At 39.4% G+C, this 24,159-nt stretch overlaps 1 protein-coding gene across 1 annotated transcript in view; it reads right to left on the bottom strand.

Moving 5' to 3' along the window:
- Positions 1 to 18,989: 18,989 nt before the first annotated feature.
- The window catches only part of LVRN (laeverin), a gene marked incomplete at its 5' end in the record, with an annotated part of 86,562 nt that continues 81,392 nt past the window's right edge, over positions 18,990 to 24,159 (bottom strand). The window contains 2 exons of the mRNA XM_082650895.1: positions 18,990 to 21,006; positions 23,847 to 23,922. Of these exons, the coding sequence (XP_082507021.1) occupies positions 20,866 to 21,006; positions 23,847 to 23,922 (217 nt within the window). The 3' untranslated portion in view covers positions 18,990 to 20,865. The remainder of the gene's footprint in view (positions 21,007 to 23,846; positions 23,923 to 24,159) is intronic.

Genomic DNA, 24,159 nt, shown 5'->3' with positions numbered 1-24,159 from the left:
CTCAGAAGTTGGTCTCCACGTTTACTCAGTAGCAGATAAAGGGGTTTATTCAGAGACATTACCTGTCAGACACCCCTCAGAAAATATTTAGAAGTAAAACACACACGCATATTTTCATTCAAAGCCCTTTCAGGAGAGAGTCAAGCTATTTCAATCTCATTCTGTCTCTAGCCTCAGTTCCCATCCTTGGTAAAAATGACAGATCACTGAGATAATTGGCAGGTGAGCCAAATCCCACCAGGGACATATTTGGAAGAGAAACAACTGCTGTGCTGGTGATCAATTAAATCATTCCCTTGCTGCTCCCTCCCAGATGATTCAACTGTTTTCAAAGCCACAAAACTCGTAACCTCCAACAAAATCTCCACTGCCATTTGTCTGTAAGAATTAAAAGTAATTGACCCAAGCCTTTGAGAGTGTTTTTGGATAAACAATGTTAATGCTTTAGAAACAACTTTATTTGCAGTGTGTAAAGATTCCTAGGAATACTTTTATTGCTGGATTTGCCAAAACACACACACACACACACACACACACACACACACACACACACACACACACACACCCTTCTGTGGCTCAATGTAAAATAATGTGAAAACACTATCATAGATTTAAAATAATTTGAAATGCACTCAGCAGAGAATCTGATAAGCTATGCAACCATATCAACCATATCGTTGATTTTTTTTTTTTTGGCTAACACCAGGAAGGCTACAGTCTGGGGTAGCTCTGAAACCAAAACCCCTGCAGGGCTCTTCTGGGTCAGTTACAGATCAGCATCCCCGAGGGCCTCTCTACTCACACCTCACTTATAATCTGGATCTCTTGAATTATGCATTTAAATTCTTCCTTGCAACTTTAAGGATTATAAAAAACAGAAACCTGTCTGCTTACTCTGCCCCATCGATGGAAAGCAGAGAAGGAAGAAAATTCTTTTACGAGACAGCAGCCTGGGCCATTTCAGCCTTATGCTGATAAATATACATTCAGCATTGTCCTGATAAATATACTTCAAAACCACTCATCCCATATTTCAAGTGTGGAGGTCCTTTTTTCTAGATCCCTAACGTCTTTTTATGCTCATTTCTTAGTTTTCAGTTTCATGCCTGCAACAAAAAGAACCCCAACTCTCTTCTGCTCTTAACTACAACACATTAATATGGCAATTATCATTCAGAGTCAACATTCCGTGACCTGCTTTTGCCTCTTCTCTCTCTACCAGCCTCAGAGGAAATCAAGTTTAAGTGCATCATTTGAAAAGGAGCGTCTTTCCAATGATGACTTTCACAGTTTCGTTAGTGCCTACTTCTTAATGAGAGTTGCCTTGCCAAGCTGAAGCGGTGGGCTGTAAAGAGAAAGTACACATACCTTTAAGTCGGTTGACAAAGAAGGGAAGAATACTGGACAAAAAGAGAAACTGTAGAGCCTTGTTTCCTTTGTTTTGCTGAGAAACTATAGAACCCTCCGGAGGAAAAGTCAGAAGGCCCCTAAGGTGCTCCTTAACTCTTGTAATAGTGGCTGAGAGGAGGAGAGGTAGAAAAACGGAGCGGGTGGGAGGTGAGTGTAATTGCTAGCTCTCTCTTCCACCATGAGTCTATCTAAAATCATATGAAATCAGGGAATGATCATTCGTCTGCTCATCCATCTTGCATCTGCAATAAGCAATGAATCGAGAGTTTACAATTTGACTGTACTGCTCGGTGTCGTATCTCGACTTCAGATAGTCAACTAATGTTAACAGCCAATTGCTGCCCGGCTATTTTTATACTTCAGTGTAAATAGCCCAGTATATATACACTCACAGACACATTATAGGTACATATATGTAGTATTCTTGCAAAGAACAAGAAAAGGAAACAAAATCGTCAGTTACAAGAGCTTTCAACCCATCAGGCCTGATATAAAGCCTGAAGGTGGTGCCGGAATTCAATATATTTGACCTGAACTTTACATCCGTTAAGTAACTGCTATGTTTTTGAGATTACACTGTAAGTACTGCATATAAAAAATATAAACGATATTGCATATATATGATATTGCATCTATATATTTAAACTAAAAACCATTTAGGAAAAAACTGGGTTGTCCCAGGAGAAAACTAAAGCACGTTTATAAGCTGCGACTAAGACATATTAATCTCTAAATTACAGCCCTCTAATCACTGTCCTCTGCCACCAGGACTCAGCTATTGTGCTGTGAGTCATTAAAACCACTTCCCAGGCAGGTTAATACCCACCTCATTCATTTGTGAATTATAGGGTAAAACCCGCCATTTCATTCCTAATTACTTTTGCAGCAAAAACAAGGAAAGGAAACAAAAACTTCAGTTTTAAGAGCTTGCAATCCATCTGGCAGTGATGCAAAACCTTAAGGGGGTACCAGAATTAAGTATGTTTGACCTGAACTTTAAAACCATTAGGCAAAGGCTATATTTTTGAGATTACGCGATAAATTCTGCCCATCAAAAATGTGTCATCTTGCCATTTAAGAACTGCCAATTCCATCTTGCCAAGTAAGGATTGATAAACCTCGAATCAGGTAAAAATCCTACCAGACTTTTTCCACAGTCAATCACACCTTACAAAAATACATGCTTTGGCCAACGTTTAGCTTTATTCTTGTTCTTTTTTAAAAAAATTAATTTATTTTTTTATATGGCAGGTTCTTATTAGTCATCCATTTTTTACATATTTGTGTATATATGTCAATCCCAATCTCCCAATTCATCCCACCACCACACCCCGACCGCCCACTTTCCCCGCTTGGTGTCCATACATTTGTTCTCTACATCTGTCTCTATTTCTGCCTTGCATACTGGTTCATCTGTACCAGTTTCCTAGATTCCACATATATGCGATATATATGATATTTTTTCTCTTTCTGACTTACTTTACTCTGTATGACAGTCTCTAGGTCCATTCACGTCTCTACAAATGACCCAATTTTGTTCCTTTTTATGGCTGAATAATATTCTTACACACTTAACAGGAGAAGGTACTTTTCACGGATCTTACCACACAAGATGCTACAGAAAGAACAAACATATCAAGGGCCAAATACAAGGCAGTAATCCTCTTAAAACTGGAGGAAAATCTAAAGGATAAGGATTGTGACCAACCAAGGAAAGTTCCAACTGAAAACCTTTTTAAAAAATTTAAGTGCTAAGAAATAAATGTGCCACAAGTTTGAAAGTTATTATTCCTCTTATTTCTTCAATTTAGAAAAGAATATAGGGGATTTCCCTGGCGGTCCAGCGGTTAAGACTCTGTGCTCCCAATGCAGGGGACACAGGTTCGATCCCTGGCTGTGGAACTAAGATCCCACATGCCACCCAGCACAGCCAAAAAAAGAATATAAATTATGCAAAATAATTTCCTGTGTTATTTCCAAGTGTCTCAAGTAAAATCTAATGGCCTTTTTTTTTATAGCACAGGGAACTATATTCAATATCTTATAATAACCTGTAACGGAAAAGAATCTGAAAAACTATATATATATATATATATATATATATATATATATATATACATACACATATGCATCACTGAATCACTTTGCTGTACACTTGAACCTAACGCAACATTGTAAGTTAATTATACCTCAATTTAAAAGAAATAAAGGAGAGACCTGGCTAAAAAAAAATAAAATCTAATAGCTTTTCAAACTAATGATTTAAGTAGCAAATCTTCAGAGGAACTTTACATCATTTTTAAAAAAGATAACAGTATAATTTTAAAAGATGGAAGAGTATTTTTTAAAGTTAATAATACCTTGCTAAATTTGCTAGTCCTGAATTTATTGCACTTTGACGTGACTTTGACTAAGAAAAAAATTTTTTTTCCTCTTCAGATGTTCTCAGGTTTTCTAGACCTTAAGTTGATGTAATTTAAAATTGGTTGCTTTTTAAAAATTAAGGATTCACATACTAAAACATTCCTCAGTTACCTGTTAATTCCTGGAGAGTAAAATTCTTTATGCTCATGAGTTATATAATTTAATTTGTCAGTTTGTAGCTATCTGTATATGAATTTGTAACATACACTGTATGGTTGACCCTTGAACAACATGGGTTTGAACTGCACAGGTCCACTTATACATGGAATTTTTTTTTCAATATTAAATACTACAGTACTACACCAGCCACGGATGGTTAAATCTGCTGATGGTTGAATCCGTGGATTGTGAAAAACCTCAGACACAGAGGAACTCTGGATATGGAGGGCTGACTACAGGTTATACTTGGATTTTGCCATCATAGTGGGCCAGCACCCCAAACTGGGGTGAAGGGTCAGAAGTGAATGAAGCTGGTAATCTGAACTTGGACCAGTGGCTCCATCACTGGAGGTGCTCACTGGGATCTATTACGACTACTCTTCAAATCATTCACTTAGCAAGCACTGATTAAATACCTCTATTGGTAGGCACTAATAAAATGACAAATAAGACATGGTTCTTCTCCTTAAAGAGCTCAAGTCTAGTAGAAGGAGATAGGTAAGCACATAAATACAAGATGTGCATCACACGTGCTCAGGACACTGCCAGGGCCAGTGGAGGCAGTGGAGGAACAGCTGGTTTTCCCTGGGAAGAGATGTATCAAGAAGGGCTCCCAAGGAGAGGTGGCAATTGAGTTAATCTTAAAAAATGGACAGGGAAAACTCAGGTAGAGAGGGAGTGGGGCGTGTATTCTAGGAGGATGGAGCTGCTCCAAGCAAAAGCTGTATGTAGGAGGAGAAGAGACTAGTGGGAGGTGGGAGGGGTTGTCCTGGCTACGGTAAGGCTGAACTCCAAGTACACTGCAATAGCATCTGTGTATTTAGATAGACTCTGATGAATGTCATTCACAATGACAAAAATAGGGCGGTTGGTGGGCAGTTGAAATAAGGCAAGGGAGAGGAGAATTAGCAGAGTTATGCAACTTCAGGACCCCCAGCAGCTCCGTTTTGGAAAACCATTAAGCTGGTTTTACACAATTTCTTACCTGAACGGAGATCAGTATAAGTGCACATGTTGTACAGGTGAACAATTTTCTTTTTAAAAATATTAAGTTGTTTTACCATATTACTATTATATTTACTACTATTATTATATATTTACTATTATTTGTTATTAGCATTTTATTTGTTATTACTAGAACATAATTAATATTATGCTAATATTGCTCTACTAAATTGATTTACTAACATCATAGGGCACTTCGTGAACTCTTTCATTCTCAGAACACATTTCGTATTTGCTGCACCTAAATTCGTTCCTGTTACTCTTTCTTCCAGGAATGCCTTCCCATCACACCTTAAAAAAATTATAGACATTTGTTGTGTAACAAAAGCTTTAAAACAGGCATCTTTGACCCAGCAATTCCTCTTTGGGGAATTTCTTCTAAGAAAAGACAAAGCTCATTGCAAAAATTCACATCTTGTATAACTGCTAGGTTATAGAGCTCCTAGGTTGGGAGAGTAAAAATTTAATGACTTAATTATCAAACAAAATTATATAATACAATGTAGCCATTAAAATGATATTATGGAACTGTATTTGTTAATAAGACAAAAGATATACATACTTTACTGTTAAAGAAGTAGATTCCAAATGAGAATCTAGAGGGATTTTTTTTTCCCCCTTCTTGAGACAGTTTTAGTAGGTCATATATTTCTAGGACCTTAACTTTAACCATTTCTCCAAAGTTTTCAAACTTATTGACATAATTTTTTTCATAATAGCATCAAGTTTTCTTTTATGTCTGCAGCATCTGTAGTTACCTCTCCCTTTTTATTCCTAGTACTAGTGTTTTACTACTTCTCCAACGTTTCTCATCTTGTCAAAGAAAAGCTCTCTCTTCCCTTTCTTTCTTTCTGTCTGTCTTCCTTTCTCTCTTTCTTTTCTATCTCATGTCCTTCTATTTTGGGTCTATTTTAATTTTATTTTTCCATTGTCTTAAGATGTATGCTTAGCTCATTTATTTTGACTCCTTATTTTTCTAATATAAGCATTTGGGGACATAAATCTCAGTAGGTTTGTCTCAGCCAGCTCAGTTTACTTTTTCTCTTCTTCTCTCCTTTTATCATCTCTCTTCTGAATCCTATCTCTGATTTGATTTCTTGTTTCAAAGAGGAAATGTTTCCTAATTTTTTTTATTCCATGGAGAACTTTGTTCATATTTTCTTCCGCTTTATGGTGTATTTGTCCTGCTATGTATTTTTTATCAGTTATTTGGTTTTGCTTTCTTCCTAGTGCCTTTGCAGAGGTTCCATTCTGATCCTTCCTGATGATCTCTGGTCTTTGCACGGAGGCCATTCTTTCTGGCTTCACATGTGCTCCTGACTTGCAATTCAGCTTGGAATGTCCCTGGTTCTTTTACTGATCAATACTAGTACCTGCAGGGCTGACTGCCACCCACCCTGTCTCCCCCATCCTACCACTCCAACAGCAAGTGTAGCTTGTCTGTGTGCCACCAAACTCTGCCCCATTTTCTCTGTCACTCAGGCCCCAGGGACGTGCTGGAAGCCTGTCTGAGGCTTTCAGTTCCAAGGAAAGTGTTTCTAGTTTCCCTCAGGGTCTGCTACTTCATTTTGGAAGTCTCTGCCTATCGTCAGTGATCCACAGAAACATACGTTCGCTCTCAGATTGCTTTCACAATTGGGTCCACATTTTACTTTATTTAGCAGTAATTATTCATGGGATGTGGTTTTCTGACTGTACTCTGTCTCCCAAGTACACTGAATAAGGAATTTTTATCTCTGTTTCAGACCCCCACAGTTAGCAGGTCACCTTGGGATCCTAACCTGGTTTCTCTGCCTTCTGTCCTTCATATCTCCAGATGTCGCTACCACGGTTGTCCTCCTAAAATCCTCTTACAACATGTCACTTTCCTCCTCCAACAACTTGGTGGTGCTTTGTGATCCTCAGCCTTTGATGACATGACCTATGTCTACTTTGCCAGCCTCATTGTCACTGCATCCTTCATTAACCTGACCCTAAATGACAGGAATGTTCCCACCACCAGGACCCACTTAATGCTTTCCTCCCAGTCTCCCTGCCCAATGAGGTTAAGCACCCCTGCTTCTATGTCTCCAAGCTTGTGTTGTAGTTAATTATCTACATACTTATCTCTTATGATAGACTTCTCTCACTTCAAAGCAGCATCTATAAGACTTCTTCATTCTATAGCATGTGTCACAGCAACTAGCACACTGGTGTTCAATACACGGACAGTAACAGAAAGGAGCAATGCCACATTTACTGCTGGAAATAGTAATCTGGGGATCTGTTTCCTGGGAATCTGAGCAATATAATGCACTTTTCCTAGGGTCTAACCCACTCCCTCAACCCTATGTCTATCCCACCCTGCCCAGTTAAGTTGGACGGTAAGATCCCTGCCTTGCATAATTGGCAAAGCAAACCTTAAGGTTCACACACAACAGGGCCTGAGAGCACACCCTCCCAAAGAATCTCATATCTGTAATGTGTCCTCTCTTTTTACTACTACTGTAACCTAAATCAGCATAGTATTGATCTCAAACTTGTGTTTTTCTTATTTAAAAAACAGAAACAGACTCACTGACATAGAAAACAAACTTATGGTTACCAAAGGGGAAACTGGGGGGGAGGGATAAGTTGGGAGTTTGGGATTAACAGATACACACTACACATACACACTGTATATAAAATAGATAAACAACAAGGAACTACTGTATAGCACAGGGAACTATATTCAATATCTTACAATAAACTATAATGGAAAAGAGTCTGAAAAAGAATATATATATGTATATCTCACATGGATAACTGAATCACTTTGCTGTACACCTGAAACTACCACAACATTGTAAGCCAACTATACTTCAACAAAAAACCCCACAAAACGCAAACCAAACCTCATGATAACATATTCTTGTATGTATAAAGAAAAAACGCTAGCTATTGACAGTAGATATCTCCGGATTTTTGTATTACATTTTATTATTTTATACACTTATCCATTTCCTGTAATAAACATGTACTTTACAATTTTTTAAAGTATTAATAAATATTTTTAAAGATACTTCTGAGAATAAATGTACAGTTCTCCCGCAGTATTGCAAAAATAAATACTTCCAGCAGATGGCGCAAAACCTTAATCTAGAATTAAAATAGATTTAAAAAATAATAACCCTTACTACTGCAAGAATGCCATGTAGAGGGGATGTTTCTTAGTGACCAAGGATCAGTCAAAATGCACACTGGCTCTAGAATTTTTGTGTTCATCGAATGTAATTTGTTTTACTTCTACAGTCAAAGGTGAGTCATTTCAGAGGTAAATAAGGGGACTCTGAAGAGGGGACGTGTGGAGGCTGCAGCCCAGGATGATTTATGTAGTGTCAACGTGATGTCGCACCTGCAAAGGGCTTTGCAGATCATACAGTCGATCAGTTTTCACACACTGCTTTTTAGATTTTTCTCTAAATAAACTCTAATATATGAAGCCAACAAAACTGGAGCTATCCTAATTGAAGTGGGGACTGGGGACAAGAGCCATCCCAAGCATTCTCTTTGTCCAAGCTTCTCCAACCCTCACCCACCCCCTCACCCGTGGCTGACATAATCAAGAATTGGCTATACTTAATCAACAGCTATGCAATCCATAATATACTTCTAAGAAGCCCTAGAGAAAACCACTAATGCAGTGCAATACTTTCACTTTGCTGCTGAGAAAAGGGATGCTCGGAGGAGAGTTTCCAATATGAAATGAGAACATATATAAAACCAACTAAAAAAAGTCATTAATTGCTTTTAAAAGAAAAACATCAATAAGGACATTCAAAATGCATCAATAAATTCAACACTAATAGATTCCACACATTTGACATCTGCAATTAGAATTTATGTTGAATTAAATTTCTGATATATTTAACTTAGGATTCACTTAAATTCTTTTTATGATTTAAAAATCCTTTTCAATCCTTTTTATGGTTTATGCAAACTATGGGAACTCAGCATTTCAGCTAAAGCTAGCTTTCATGAGTAATACAGCATATTCTTGGGTAATATAAGCATATTCATTTGTATCAATAAAGTTTACTTATGTCAATAAAATATCCTTAAGCTGTACTTCCTGTACAGTCTATATTTCAAAATGCAATTATAAACCATAACAAATAGTGATTTGACTGCATGAAGCCAGTTTTTTTAGAACATTTGCAATTCCATAAAAATCTGTCTAAATAATGTTTGCAAAGTAGAAGCAACAACTTATTTAAATGCATTCACCTAAAGTTTCTTTTCAGTACAAGACCAAATTTAACTTTCTTAAAAAGTCATTTTCAGAGTTATCCTTGGTGTTGAACAACCATATCCACGTGAAGCACTGCCTGTTATTTCTAAGAGCTGCCTGCTGTCTGGTTTACCGTAGGTGTGTGTGGAGTAAAAATGTTCACCTGTGCCTTCTCAGCATATTAACCATGTCTGAAGCTGACAGTTAGAAAAACCCAAAGTAAATGGGGTTTGGCAGTAAACAAGTTGATCTTAAATTCTGACTTCTGCCTCTCCCAGCACTGTGGCCTTAAGCCTCTGTTTCCCCAAGTGTTAAAATCAGAATAATTATACTGACCTGAGTAGGTTATTAAGCCATTATCTGTCAGTTCCAAATCCACCTTTTTATTCTCAGCCTTGTAATGTTAGGGACCCTGCAAACCACACTTTGATTTTGCAAGCTCTGCCAACGGGGGGCGCTGAGGGACAAGAGAAGGCTGGAGGAGCAAAAGGGCTTGCTCCTTCCTGCTTGCTTCTTGCTTCTGCCAGCAACACCTCAGCAACGATTCTTGCTCCTGACAGTGGCTGCTGGATTCCAGTTCTCAGGATCCCACCCCCATCCCTTAGACTCAGCCTAACGTGTCCCCTCAGAGATATCAGCACCAGCTGCCCAGAGTCCCCACCCCCATAGGTGACCCACAAACCGGAGGATAATCACAACTGCAGAGGTTCTCCCCAAGGAGTGAGGAGTCCAAGCGTCACAATGGACTTCCTGGCCCAGGGGTTCTGCACTGGGAAGATGAGCCCCCAGGACATCTGGCTTTGAAGGCCAGTGGGGCTTCCTTTCGGAAGAGCCAGAAGGCTGTGGGAAAGAGACTCCACACTTAAAGGGCGTGCACAAAATCTCACACTTTCCGGGACCCAGGGCAGAAGCAGTAATTTGAAAGGAGGCTGGATTAGACCCACTTGCTTATCCCGGAGAAGCAGGAGGCAGTTAGGACTCACCCTGGGGACACAGACGCTGGCAGCAGCCATTTGTGGGAGCTCATCCAGCCACGAGGACACTGGTGGTGGTAAACGCCATTTCAGAATCCTCCTTTTAGCTTATTAGTGCCGGGACCAGGCCCCACCCACCAGCCAGTCTGCACTAGACTTGGATTGCTCCGGGCCAAGCAGCTAGCTGGGAAGGGACACAGCACCACCGATTAGCAGGCAGGCTGCTGAAGGACCCCCTGAACTCCAGCCAGGTCAGGACACAGCCCCACCCACCAGAGGGCTGGCACTAACACCTGGGACTCCTGGGTCCCCACAGCCAGAGACCCCAGGACCCAAATGCACCCATCAGTGGGCTGGCACTAGCTCTAGCTTATCCCACCTGTGTGCCAACACTAACTTTGGGGCCACTGGGGCCCCACAGCTAGAGACCCCAGGACCTGGATCTGCCAGTAGGCCGGCATTAGCCCTGGGACTTGACCTCAACCACCAGTGGGTGGAAACCAGCCCAGGGAGCTTCTGGGCCCACGACCCCACACACAAGCAGGCATACACAAGCCCTGGGACAACTGAGGCCCCAAAGCAGGCTGTGTCAAGACCTGGTCCACTCACTAGCAGGCTGGTAGCATCCCATGATGTCTTGGGCCCCAGTCCTGCCCAATAGCAGAAGGACCCCAGGTCTGGAACACCCCAGACTCTGCAACCACAGCCCTACCCACCAGCAGGCTGAACTGCCTCCAGGAACCCTGGCCCAGCAGCCAGCCACCCTGGGACCTGGATCCACCCACCAGTGGGCCAGCACTAGCCCTGGGATCCCCTGGGCTTTGTAGCCAGCAGCCTCATGACCCAACCTTGCCCACCACTGAGCTGGCACCAGCACTGGGACTCCCCTGGCCATGTAGCCAGCCATGTCAGGATCCAGCCCTACCCACCAGTGCCTAGCAGCCTCCACACCAGGCAGGGCCTGGCAACCAACCAGACTAGGGTCCAGCCACGCCGACTGCACCCACAGTAGTCAGCCCACCATAACAGAAGGATCCATGCAGCCCACATAGAGGGCACATCTAGAGCATACAGCACCAGTGAGCAGAGGTGAGTGAGCTGCTGGGCCGCATGGGATGTTTCTTATATAAGGGCACTTCTCCAAGATCAGCATACATAATCAACCTTCCAAATATATAAAAATGAAAACAGTGAATTAGGCAAAATGAGGCAACAGTAGAATGTGTTCCAGCAATGCTAGCATTCAGATTTGAAGGAGAGCTCCAAAGTTTACCAGACAAGCAAAAGCTAAGAGACAGCACCATGGAACCAGCTTTACAAGAAATGTTAAAGGGACTTCTCTAAGCAGAAAAGGCCACAACTAGAAATATGAAAATTACAAAAGGAAAAATCTCATTGGTAAAGGCAAATATATAGTAAACGTAGGAGATCAACCACTTAAGAAGCTAGTAGGAAGGTTAAGACAAAGTAGTAAAATCATCTATATCCACAGTAAGTAGTTAAGGGATACACAAAACAAAAAAATATAAAATATGATGTCAAAAACAGTAAATGTGAGAGGGAGGGGGAGTGCAAGGTTGTTAAAATGGGTTCCAATTTAAGAGATCAGCAACTTAAAATAATCACATATTTATATGAATTGCTATATGCAAACTTCATGGTAATCACAAACCCAAAACCTATAATAGATAAACACACACAAAAGAGAAAGGAATTTAAGCATAACACTAAAGATAGTCATCAAATCACAAGGGAATAGAGCAAAAGAAGAAAAAAGGAACAAAAAAGAACCACAAAACAACCCTTAAACAATGAAAAAAATGGCAATAAGTATGTACCTATCAATAATTACTTTAAATGTAAATGGACTAAATGCTCCAATCAAAAAGCACAAAGTCACTGAATGGATACAAAGCCAAGACCTATCTATATGCTGTATACAAGAGATTCACTTTAGATCTAAAGACACACAGAGACTGAAAGGGAGGGCATGCAAAAAGGTACTCAATGCAAATGGAAATAACAAGAAAGGCAGGGTGGTAATACTTATATTAGATAAAATTGACTTTAAAGCAAAGACTGTAACAAAAGACAAAGAAGGACATTATATAATAAATGATCAATCCAAGAAGAAGATTTAGCAATTATAAATATATATGCACCCAACATAGAAGAACCTAAATACATAAAGCAAATATTAATAGACATAAAAGGAGAAGTTGACAGTAACAGAACAATAGTAAGACACTGTAACAGACCATTTACATCATTGGACAGATCATCCAGACAGAAAATCAATAAGGAAACACTGGCCTTAAATGACACATTAGACCAGAGAGACTTAATATATGGATATAGAACATTTCTCCAAAAGGAGCAGAATACATATTCTTTTCAAGTGTACATGGTGTAACATCCTCTAGGATAGCTCACATGCTAGGCCACAAAACAAGTCTGAGTAAATTTTAAAAAACTGAAATAGTAGCAAGCATCTTTTCTATGCTTTCTACAAAGCTGTGAGACTAGAAATCAACTACAAGAAAAAAACTGCAAAGACACAAACACATGGAGGCTAAACTATATGCTACTAAACAACCAATGGGTCATTGAAGAAATCAAAGAGAAAATAAAAAATACTTGGAGACAAATGAAGACAAAGCATAATGATTCAAAATCTATGGGATGCAGCAAAGGCAGTTCTAAGAGGAAAGTTTATAGTGATACAAGCTTACCTCAGAAAACAAAAAAAGACTCAGATATACAACTTAACCTTACAACTAAAGGAAATAGAAAAAGAACAAACAAACCCAAAGTTAGAGAAGGAAAGAAGTAATAAAGATCAGAGCAGAAATACATTAAATAGAGACTAAAAAAAAATAGAAAAGATCAATGAAACTAAAGCTGGTTCATTGAAAAGATAAACATAATTGATAAACATTTAGCCAGACTCGTCAAGAAAAAAAGAGAGAGAACTTAAATTGATAAAATCAAATAAAAAAGGAGACGTTACAACCAATACCACAGAAATACAAAGGGTCATAAGAGATTTCTACAAACAATTATACTCCAATAAGATGGACAACCTAGAAGAAACGGACAAATTCTTAGAAATGTACAATCTTCCAAGACTGAATCAGGAAGAAATACCAAATATGAATAGACCAATTACCAGTAGGGAAATTGAATCAGTAATTCAAAAACTCCCAACAAACAAAAGCCAGATGGCTTCACAGGTGAATTCTATGCAACATTTAAAGAAAAGTTAACACCTAACCTTTCCAAATTCTTCCAAAAAATTGCAGAGGTAACAATGCTCCCAAACTCATTCTACAAGGGCAGCATCACCCTGATAGCAAAATCAGTCAAAGATATCACAAAAAAAGAAAATTACAGGCAAATATCACTGATGAACACAGAAGCAAAAACCCTCAACAAAATATTAGCAAACCAAATCCAGTAATACATTAAAAGTATTATACATCATGATCAGGTAGGATTTATCCCAGTGATGGAAGAAAGTTTCAGTATCTGCAAATCAATAAATGTAATACACCACATTGATAAATTGAAGAATAAAAATCCTACAATCATCTCAATAAATGTAGAACACTTTTGACAAAATTCAACATCCATTTATGATAAAAACAGTTAACAAAGTGGGTATACAGGAAACAGCCCTCAACATAATAAAGGCCACATATGACAAGCCCACAGATAACATCCCATTCAATGGTGAAAAGCTGAACGCATTTCCTCTAAGATCAGGAACAAGACTCTTGCCATGTGTATTTAACATAGTATTGGAAGTCCTGACCACTGCAATTAGGAAGAAGTAAAACTGGCACTGTTTGCAGATGACATGATGCTACATATAGAAAATGCTACAAGACACCACCAAAGGACTACTAGAACTCATATAAGAATTCAGTAAAGTTGCAGGACACAAAATTAATATACTGAAATCTGTTGTGTTTCTATACACTAACAGTGAACTACCAGAAAGAGAAATTTTAAAAAAGAATCCCATTTATAATTGTATCAATGATAATAAAATACCTGGAAAGAAATCTAACTAAGGAGGTTAAAGACCTATATTCGGAAAACTGTAAGACATTGATTAAAGAAATTGAAGATGACACAAACAAATGGAAAGATATATTGTGTTCTTGGATTGGAAAATTAATATGGTTAAAATGACCATACTGGGGCTTCCCTGGTGGCGCAGTGGTTGAGAATCTGCCTGCTAATGCAGGGGACACGGGTTCGAGCCCTGGTCTGGGAAGATCCCACATGCCGCGGAGCAACTAGGCCCGTGAGCCACAACTACTGAGCCTGCGCGTCTGGAGCCTGTGCTCCGCAACAAGAGAGGCCGCGATAGTGGGAGGCCCATGCATCGCGATGAAGAGTGGCCCCCGCTTGCCGCAACTAGAGAAAGCCCTTGCACAGAAACGAAGACACAACACAGCCCAAAATAAATAAATAAATTTTAAAAATATATACAGTGAAAAAAAAAATGACCATACTACCCAAGGAAATCTACAAATTCAATGCAATTCCTATCAAAATACCAAGGACATTTTTCACAGAACTATAACAGATAATTCTAAAATTTGTATGGAAACACAAAAGACTCTGAAGAGCCAAAACAATCTTGAGAAATAAGAACAATCCTGGAGGTATCACACTCTCTGACTTCAGACTATACTACAAACCTACAGTAATTGAAACAGTAGGGTACTGGCACAAAAACAGACACATAGATCGATGGAACAGAATAGAGAGCCCAGAAATGAACCCACACTTATTCAGGCAATTATTCTATGACAAAGGAGGCAAAACTATACAATGGGGGAACAACAGCTTCTTAAATAAATTGTGTTGGTAAAACTGGACAGCTACATGTAAAAGAATCAAACTGGACTACTTTCTCATACCATATACAAAAATAAACTCAAAATAGATTAAAAAATTAAACTAAGACCTGAAACCATAAAACTCCTAGAAGAAAAGTTGGCAGTACACTCTTGACATCAGTCTTAGCAATCTTTTTTTGGATCTCTCTCCTCAGGTAAGGGAAACAAGATAAAAAATAAACAAATGGGACTGCATCAAACTAAAAAGCTTTTGCACAGTGAAGGAAACTATCAACAAAAGGAAAAGGCCTCCTACTGAATGGGAGAAGATATTTGCAAATGATAGATCTGATAAGGGGATAATGTACAAAATATATAAAGAATTCATAAAACTCAACATCAAAAAAACCCATTTAAAAAGCGGGCAGAGGACCTGAATAGACATTTTTTCCAAAGAAGACATACAGATGACCAACAGGCACATGAAAATATTCAACATCACCAATCATCAGGAAAATGCAAATCAAAAGCACAACGAGATACCACCTCACACCTGTCAGAATGGCTATTATCAAAAAGACAACAAATAACAATGGCTGGTAAGGATCTGGAGAAAAGGAAACAAGGGAACTCTTGTGCACCATATGACTGAGGAATTCCACTTTCAGGTATATATCCAAAGAAAATGAAAACACTAATTAGAAAAGATATATGCACCCCTATGTTTATTACAGCATTATTTACAATAGCTAAGATATGGAAGCAACCTAAGTGCCCATTATTGGATGAATGGATAAAGAATATTATATGGATAAATACAATGGAATATTACTCAGCCACAAAAAAATTAAATCTTGCATTTTGCAACAACATGGATGGACCTAGAGAGTATTATGCTAAGTGAAATAAGTCAGACAGAGGAAGACAAATACGATATGATTTCACTTATATGGGGAATCTAAAAAACAAGACAAATGAACAAACATCAGAAACAGAGTCATAGATACAGAGAACAAAATAGGTGGTTGCCAGAGGTGAGGGAATTCTGGAGAGGAGAATAATAGGTAAGGGAGATTAAGAGGTACAAACTACCAGCTACAAAATAAATGTCACAGGTATGAAATGTACAGCATGGGGAATATAGTCAGTAATTTTGTAATATCTTCGTATGGTGACGGATGGTAACTAGACTTATTGTAGTGACCATTTTGTAATGCATAGAAATACTGAATCACTGTGTTCTGCACCAGCAACTCTCATAGCGTTGTAAGTCAATTATACTTCAAAAACAAACAAACAAACAAACCCATATAAAGAGATCAGCTTTGTAATTACCAAAGGTGTGGGGTGGGGGGATGGGATGGGGGGTTACATGAAGGTAATCAGAAGATATCAACTTCCGGAGACAAGCTAATAAATACTAGGGATGTAATGTACAACATGATAAATATAATTAACACTGCTGCATATTATATATGAAAATTGTTAAGAGAGTAAATCCTTAGAATTCTCATCACAAGAAAAAAATTTTTTTTCTATTTCTTTAATTTTGTATCTATGGGAGACCATGGATGTTCACTAATCTTATTGTGGTAATCATTTCTGAAAGAAATAATACTTACTCTCTATTATGGAGCATTTTTAGGACAGTCTCCTAAAATGAGACCTAAGACCCCTGGCCTCAATAAGGACTGTTCTGGCTCATAGAAACTGATGGGACTAATAGACTGTGTTGAGCCCAGGTAAGATATGCTAAGATTGAGGGGCCATTGTAAATGATAGGGTGATCACTGCATGAGGATAAATAAAAAGAAACTTTTGCAAACTCCATGCTTAGTACTCATTTACTCCTCTGATATGTATCTGTCAACACCCAGGGTCCAAGACTCTTCAAGTCATCAAACTAGCCCACTTTCAGCAGAAGCCTGAAAGCAGAGAAGGTGATATTTTCATTTTATTCTTCTTGGCATTATTTGTGAGGGGAAGTAAAGCGAGAGGAAGCCTTTGACCTGTCTTACTTAGTATCCTGCTACTTTTGTGGTTGGCTTTTGTACCCTTTGATATGTACCCATCATTATTTGAGTACTTTCTTATCTTTTAGTACAAAGAGATGTTCTATCTCAAGCTGTCCCTTTCCTGCCCCATCCCTGAAATCAGCCATTTCCCCAAGAAGCCCTGGTTCTTTTAGCAGAGCATGGCATTTAGAAGCCAAGATCTGGGTACTGGATGTGCTCATTGTCATTGAGGTGTTGTTGCTCCCAGGCCTTCTCAGTTAGAAAGTTAAAGTCTATATCTATATCTGTATCTACATCTATTTCTATATCTATATTTGTATTTCCATCTATGTCTATATATATCTAGAGAGAAAGTGTAAGATACGTTTACAAACACACATTTACATCTATATGTATAAATCTATCCATGTATTGAGAACAGTGAGAACTGCTAACATCAATACCTCTAATTCCAATCCAACAAAAAAGGGTTCATTCTAGTTTTTCCTTTTGAATATCTGCAACTCCCTTCTCCAGCAGTGAGAAACCTGAATCTTATTATCATTTGTAAATTTTCTTATTTGAACCATACCCCCTGTGGTAACCAAGTTCCCATATCTGCCTCTCCCCCACCCCATGTGGATGGCGTCCTCTCCTGCCTCAGGCTCTGATACCTTATGTTGAACCCTCATCCAGTCTGAGCCTCCTCTCCGCCCCACTATGGGACTCCCCATTCTCACCCTGTTTGGGCTCTGACTGTCCATGTCGTAAGCTCCCTCCTTGCACTGTAGGGCCACTCTACTCACCCTTCATGGGCTCTGACATCCTGTGCCAAGCTGCTCCCTGGTGTGTGGACTCCCTCTTCACCCACTCAAGCTCTTACACCTCGTTCCAGGTCCTGGGCCTCCTCAGCTGCCCCTCAGCTCCCACTGGTGTAGACGCTTACCTTGCTCTGCCTCACCTTTAGGACTGACCTGTTTATAAAAGGAAGGGAAGAGGAAGAGTCCAAATAACTCTTAAATAAGAGTTGTGCTGTGAAGAACATATTTGCTGAATGTTGTTGAATTGGTGAGAAGATTGAGCTGGAGGCAATATACGTGTAGTTTCAAATGCTTCTGACTATGCTACGTAATTCTTTGTATCCGGGGAAGCAGTTACATTCACTTGTAAACCTCCCTTAAGGCTTGGGATTGGACATATTAATCCTGCTAGAGTATGGATGGAAAAAAAGCATTCACTGGAGTAAACAGGAAAAGTAATCAAGTAGAAATCCTTTTTAAAGCTCATTTTGCTTCTTCATTCATTCTTCAGAATAAACTGCTGTACAGATTGGTCCCAGAGCTCTGAATTACAAAGCATCTAGAGTGTTCAAGACTAAGGCATTTGTTCTCTCACTTAAGGTCAACAATGAAAAGTCACTGAATAGGTCTGAGGAGGAAAAAAGCATAAGATTATAAGGAAAACTTTAATTTCTGATGCTCAAATTAAAAAAATCATGAATACATTGTATATCTTGTTAACCTGCTTTAGGATGAACAGTATAAACTAGATGGGTCGAAAATATTGTGTTACAGTTGGCGTGCTAATAAATAAGCTGGTTTATTGGTTAATAAAGTATTTATACCATTTAGACAAATCTGACTCAGTATCACTCCCTGACTTATTGCTATCACAGTAATCAATCAATAATTACTTCTTTTTATACTAAGTATAAGGTACAATATAATAAAATAGAATGCTTATCTGGAGTAATTGGCTTCATCCAAGTAAGAAAATTTGTACATTATTCAAAATTCTTGTTCGTATTTAGAGGAAGGACTATTAACCAAATATTTGGGCATTTGATTTTGGATAAACATTTTTGGTGCTGTTTAATTACTACAGAAGCTAAGATATAACGGAATTTTAATTGTCAACAAATGGTCTGAAGAGCCCAATGTGCTCCTTTGGTAGGATCAGGGCTTGGCATCACCAATAACAGGCATCAGAGCCCGCTCAGCATCTCGAGCGCCAGCCTCCAAGCACACTTGGTCGAATGAGAGCACAGGAGGGGAGGAAGATCAAGGAGAGGGGACATGGACAACCAGGCAGAAGGAAGGCAGAGGTTACTGGAAAGGGAGAAGGAAGACAGGGGAACACAAGGGAGGGGGAGGGAGTGGAAGTGGAGGAGAGAAAGAAAGGAGGAGAAAGCAGTTGAGAGGACACGTGACATGGTTATCAAAAGATGAGATGGATGATTGGAGGAGATACGGGAAACAGAGAACGCACGTTTAAGAAAACACAGGAAGATACTGCACACGTAACAATTTGAAGACGTGGAGACGTTTTATTGCTTATATTTTAAATTGCTAAATTTAAAGAAAAATCTCTCTGACCTATGACCCATGGTCAAGTCTGTGCAGGCTGTGCTTTGGTCTGTTCTCATGGCCAAGTCCCATAACCTCCCATTCCCTCTCAGGGAGTATATTCTTGTGAAATGACTATGAAAGTGAACTTTTGTCTTGCATATTAATTTGTGGGTACATTAACTTACAGAAGAAATAGGAAAAAACCCTTAGATCACATTGCCTTGAGTTTATATGACATATTTAAAGGCTTTTCATTGACATAATCCTTAATCGTTACAGTATCACTTTGAGGTAGATAGAAGATCTGTAGTTTTGCCCCCATTCTGTAAAAACAAAATTAAAGTGAAAACAAGAATTAAATGGTATACACACAAAATCTAGAGTAGGATGATTTGCCTTAGCTGTCCTGATTAAATCAGGGGTAACAAAACTAAGCTAATTCCATACTTTGTGATTGATGAAAATGTTTAAAGTTGTCCAAACTACAAGCAGGTTCAATTTGGCCAAATGAAACCACATTTCAAACTTAATCTGCTGAGTGCAAAGCTATAAAAATTATGCTCTGGTTAATCTTTTAGTTCTATTACTCTTTATCTGACCATTGTCCTTTGCGATGGAGATTAGCCCATAATTGCTATTGTCTGTTGACATCATCATTTTTGCTGCTAAATTTTGGCTGAAAGAGTGTCTGTCCCACAGGTGAATTACAGTCAAGAGCTTCAGGGCAGAGCCTTGCTTTCCATTTGCTCTCCACAACAGCAATCCTAAGGGTACTTCATAGATCCTACGATTCCAGGTCTCTTTGTGACACCATAAATTTAGTAGCCAGTAAAGTGTGGCGTGATGCAGCAGGCACTGGGGAGAGAGAAATGGGCAGGAGGAGACACATTTCTTGCCTTTGGGGCACTTAATGTGGCTCACAAAATTGTCTGTTTCTTCTTTTTAAAACTTGCATTTCTTTGGCTTGTCTGTCTTCTAGTGAATATTATTTTTCTGGTTTCTATTTCTTTACACTGTTGTGTCATTTGCTCATTACTCTTTTAAGTATTGAACTAAATAAACCCTAGAGTATTGCAAATCTGTATTTCCCTCAGAAAAGAATGTGCTCATTACCCAATGATGTAATATTCCACTGGCCTTCACAACTGAACAAGCAAAACTTTCTACGGTAAATTTGTTTTTCCAAGGCATTTAAAGTAAATCATGTGGTTTATAGCCCAACATGAAGCAAAATCTTCCCCAGAAATACAGCATCATTGGCAAAATCCTCAACAATCACTGAGCCTCAGGGCCAAACGTGACAATAGGGGAAGAACAGGACTCTGAGTAGTAAATGTGACTGAAATACGAAAAACAAAACGTGTGGTTTTCCAGACTCACAGAATATTGGAAGACAAAACCGTGAGCACATTATAATATGCAAGAGAAGGGCCGAAAGTTGCCACTAAATTATGTGTTTTTCTGTAGCCACGCAGCTATCCTGGCACTTCGCTCCTTGTTTTTCAGATTTTCATTCTTTATTGTCTGTAATTTGGCCTGAACTGTGAGTCTCTGGTGCTCCTCCAACATGTTACTGCAAAACTGCTGCAGCTGAAAGGACAAAGAGACGGTTGGTCCATCAGTGCAACTGAACTTCTCACGTAGGCACAGTAAGACAAAGTTCATGTTAAGTAGCGACATGATCTTGTGAATGGATGATGACAGCTGGAATGAGTAGAAATGTCTGTCCCTATATGGTGTGTCCCTGAGGAGACTGTGACTGAGAAAATGTGATGAAGACCACACCAGTCCTGAAGAATCCGATGCAGACTGGAAGCTCCAGGAAGTAGGAACTTTGTCTATTCTACTCACTGCTCTATTCCCCAAGCACATAGTAGGTGCTCAATCAAGATTTCCAGAATGCATATTGGATATTATACAAGATTTGTAGACAGAGACACAATGAGACCTTTCCTTATTTCAAAAGAAACTTTGCAACTTCCAAAGTTCAAAACTGGTACACAACATCCATGTCTTTACAAATGTTACCCTTTATTTAAGAATATTTATAGTGGATTCATCCACTGGTTAAATTCCTTCATTGAGTCAGGTCAAGCATTCAGTTATGGGAATGTTTGTTGCAATATTACATTCAAGCCAGACAGATCCCGATTGAATAATTGGGATAATAATAATTGAACTGAATAAATCATATTCCAAAAGTCTATTTCTGTGTCATTGGATTATAACTCAGAACACACATTACCATAAAATGACAGTGTACCCTACCAGCTCACAAAAGGTCACATAAACCCTAATGTACTTGAAATTAGGTAGTAATAGGGTTGTCAAGCCTAACTACAATGCAAAAGACAAATAAGGTTCTAGGAAAAAGTAGATTAAGGGGCCAGGAGCAAACCTCCCATTCTCTCCCACACCTGGGCATTCCTGCCAGGCAGTGGGAGCCACACACCAGCAGCACCACCCATGATTGAGCACCTACAGTGGGTGGGAGGGGAATGTGTGTCTGTGGGACTGTGTGTGTGGGGCTTCACGGGTGCTTGAGAGCATGAGTGAGGACAGGCTCCAGCAGGGTGGAGTAGAAAGACCAGAGCAAGAGATAAGGAGAGTGTATAAAAACTGTGCTGGTGTGGAGGGAAAAGGAATTCATATGACTTTCTTTTCATTTACCATTTTTAGTAATTGTTTTCAATATTATCACGTGAACCAATACATTGCAGTAGGACTGTTGGTCATTAACAGCTTTTTGACAAAGATATTCACGGTAGCTAACTCACTTGTTTTCAAAATTACAATAATTTAACTACTGCTAAATCCATTTTTGCATTTTTTTAATGAACTATCAGTGATTATAGAATTTTGGAACTTTGGGGATTGCTAAAGTTATGCAAACTTCATTCATTCGTTCAACAACAACAAAACTACTGGGTTTTGTAGAGATAAAGATGAACAGAGGCACTTTTGAAGATATCAACACAAACTCAGTTGATTCTAGGAGCTTTTGTTCCAGGATTTTTGGGTGTGCCCCTCACTCTCTTGTCTGGGGAATCCTTGATAAATCAGGTCCTGACAGCTCAGCCTCAGGCGGGCCAAAACCCAAACAAAGATCGTTCCTTCAGGAATTACCAGTTCTTCCCCTCTCTCTCATAGTAACAACTATATAGGATGATTTGGGAGCACAGAGGAGGAGAGGGTGTAAATTAGTTAGTTAAAAATTTCCTAGAGGGCTTCCCTGGTGGCGCAGTGGTTAAGCATCCGCCTGCCAATGCAGGGGACTACGGGTTCAATCCCTGGTCCAGGAAGATCCCACATGCAGCGGAGCAACTGGGCCCCTGCATCACAGCTACTGAGCCTGCACTCTAGAGCCCGTGAGCCACAACTGCTGAAGCCAGCGAGGCACAACTACTGAAGCCCGCGTGCCTAGAGCCCATGCTCTGCAACAAGAGAAGCCACTGCAATGAGAAGCCCGCATGCAGCAACGAAGACCCAATGCAGCCAAAAATAAATAAATTTATTTAAAAAAAATTTCCTAGAATATGTGGTTGAAGCAGGGTCTTAAAGGAGGATTAGGAATTACCCAGCCAAGGACAGGCATGAGGAGGGCACCCCAGACGGAAGGTAGAGTGTTTCTGAAATCTGGGAAATGTGCAACAACATGATAATTTAAGAAATTCTGTTAAGTGGTACAGTGTAACTAGAGGAAAAGTGTTCGGGGGTACCTATGCCTCTTATTCTCTGACACTGGTTGGTGAAGTGGGCAAAAGTGAAGCTAGAGAGTAACGCAGGGGCCAGATTATGAAGGGCTTCATGTGCTAATGACAAGATTTTAAAATTTCTTCTAAAAACTATGATGAGATACTGAAACTTTGGGAGCAGGGCAATGACCGGCAGTGATGTGATGGATGGGATGGAGGGAAGAACAGCCTACGCCAGGGAGCCCGGGCCATAGTCTACTGCAACAATTCAGGTGAAGTACAACCCTCCATGAACAAGAATGGTCTCTATTTCAAGAGCAAGACAGAATTAAAAGACATTTCCTGGGCTTCCCTGGTGGCACAGTGGTTGGGAGTCCGCCTGCCGATGCAGGGGACACGGGTTCGAGCCCTGGTCTGGGAGGATCCCACATGCCGCGGAGCGGCTGGGCCCATGTGCCACAACTGCCGAGGCCCGCGTGCCTGGAGCCCGTGCTCTGCAACGGGAGAGGCCACGGCAGTGAGAAGCCCGTGCACCACAATGAAAACCCAATGCAGCCAAAAATAAATAAATAAATAATAATTAATAAAAGACATTTCCTGCACAGTGATAATACCGTGAATGGAGCATAGAATGTAACAATTCAGAAAACCATATTTTTAATTTTAGCAACTCCAAACTACACAAAAAATGGCTTCTAAATTGTCTTTATAATGTACAATATCTATAGTACTTACCTCTAAGATCTGTAAATCCGTACTTATGGTTCTCCCTATTACGTATAACAGAGTAACCAATGATTGTGTTCCATACCTACAAAGCAACGAGATGCTAATCATGAGTGGAAAATGTTTGGCAAGACAAAGCTACAGAGCAGATAAATGCTAAGTATACAGCCCTTATTAATTCCTAACTCCCAAATCTAAGCAAAACCATATATGAACTTGTTTAGCTTCATCTTTTCCTAGAAAATTCATGCTATAGGAAAGTCTATTAGCACAAAGAATTATAGTTTAATATTGATTTGTGTAACAGATAGTTTTAAAAGTT

The sequence above is a fragment of the Grampus griseus genome, assembly GCF_964374135.1.
Source record: "Grampus griseus genome assembly, chromosome: 3".
Classification (NCBI taxonomy): domain Eukaryota; kingdom Metazoa; phylum Chordata; class Mammalia; order Artiodactyla; family Delphinidae; genus Grampus; species Grampus griseus.
This window is presented reverse-complemented; position numbering and strand designations above follow the sequence as displayed.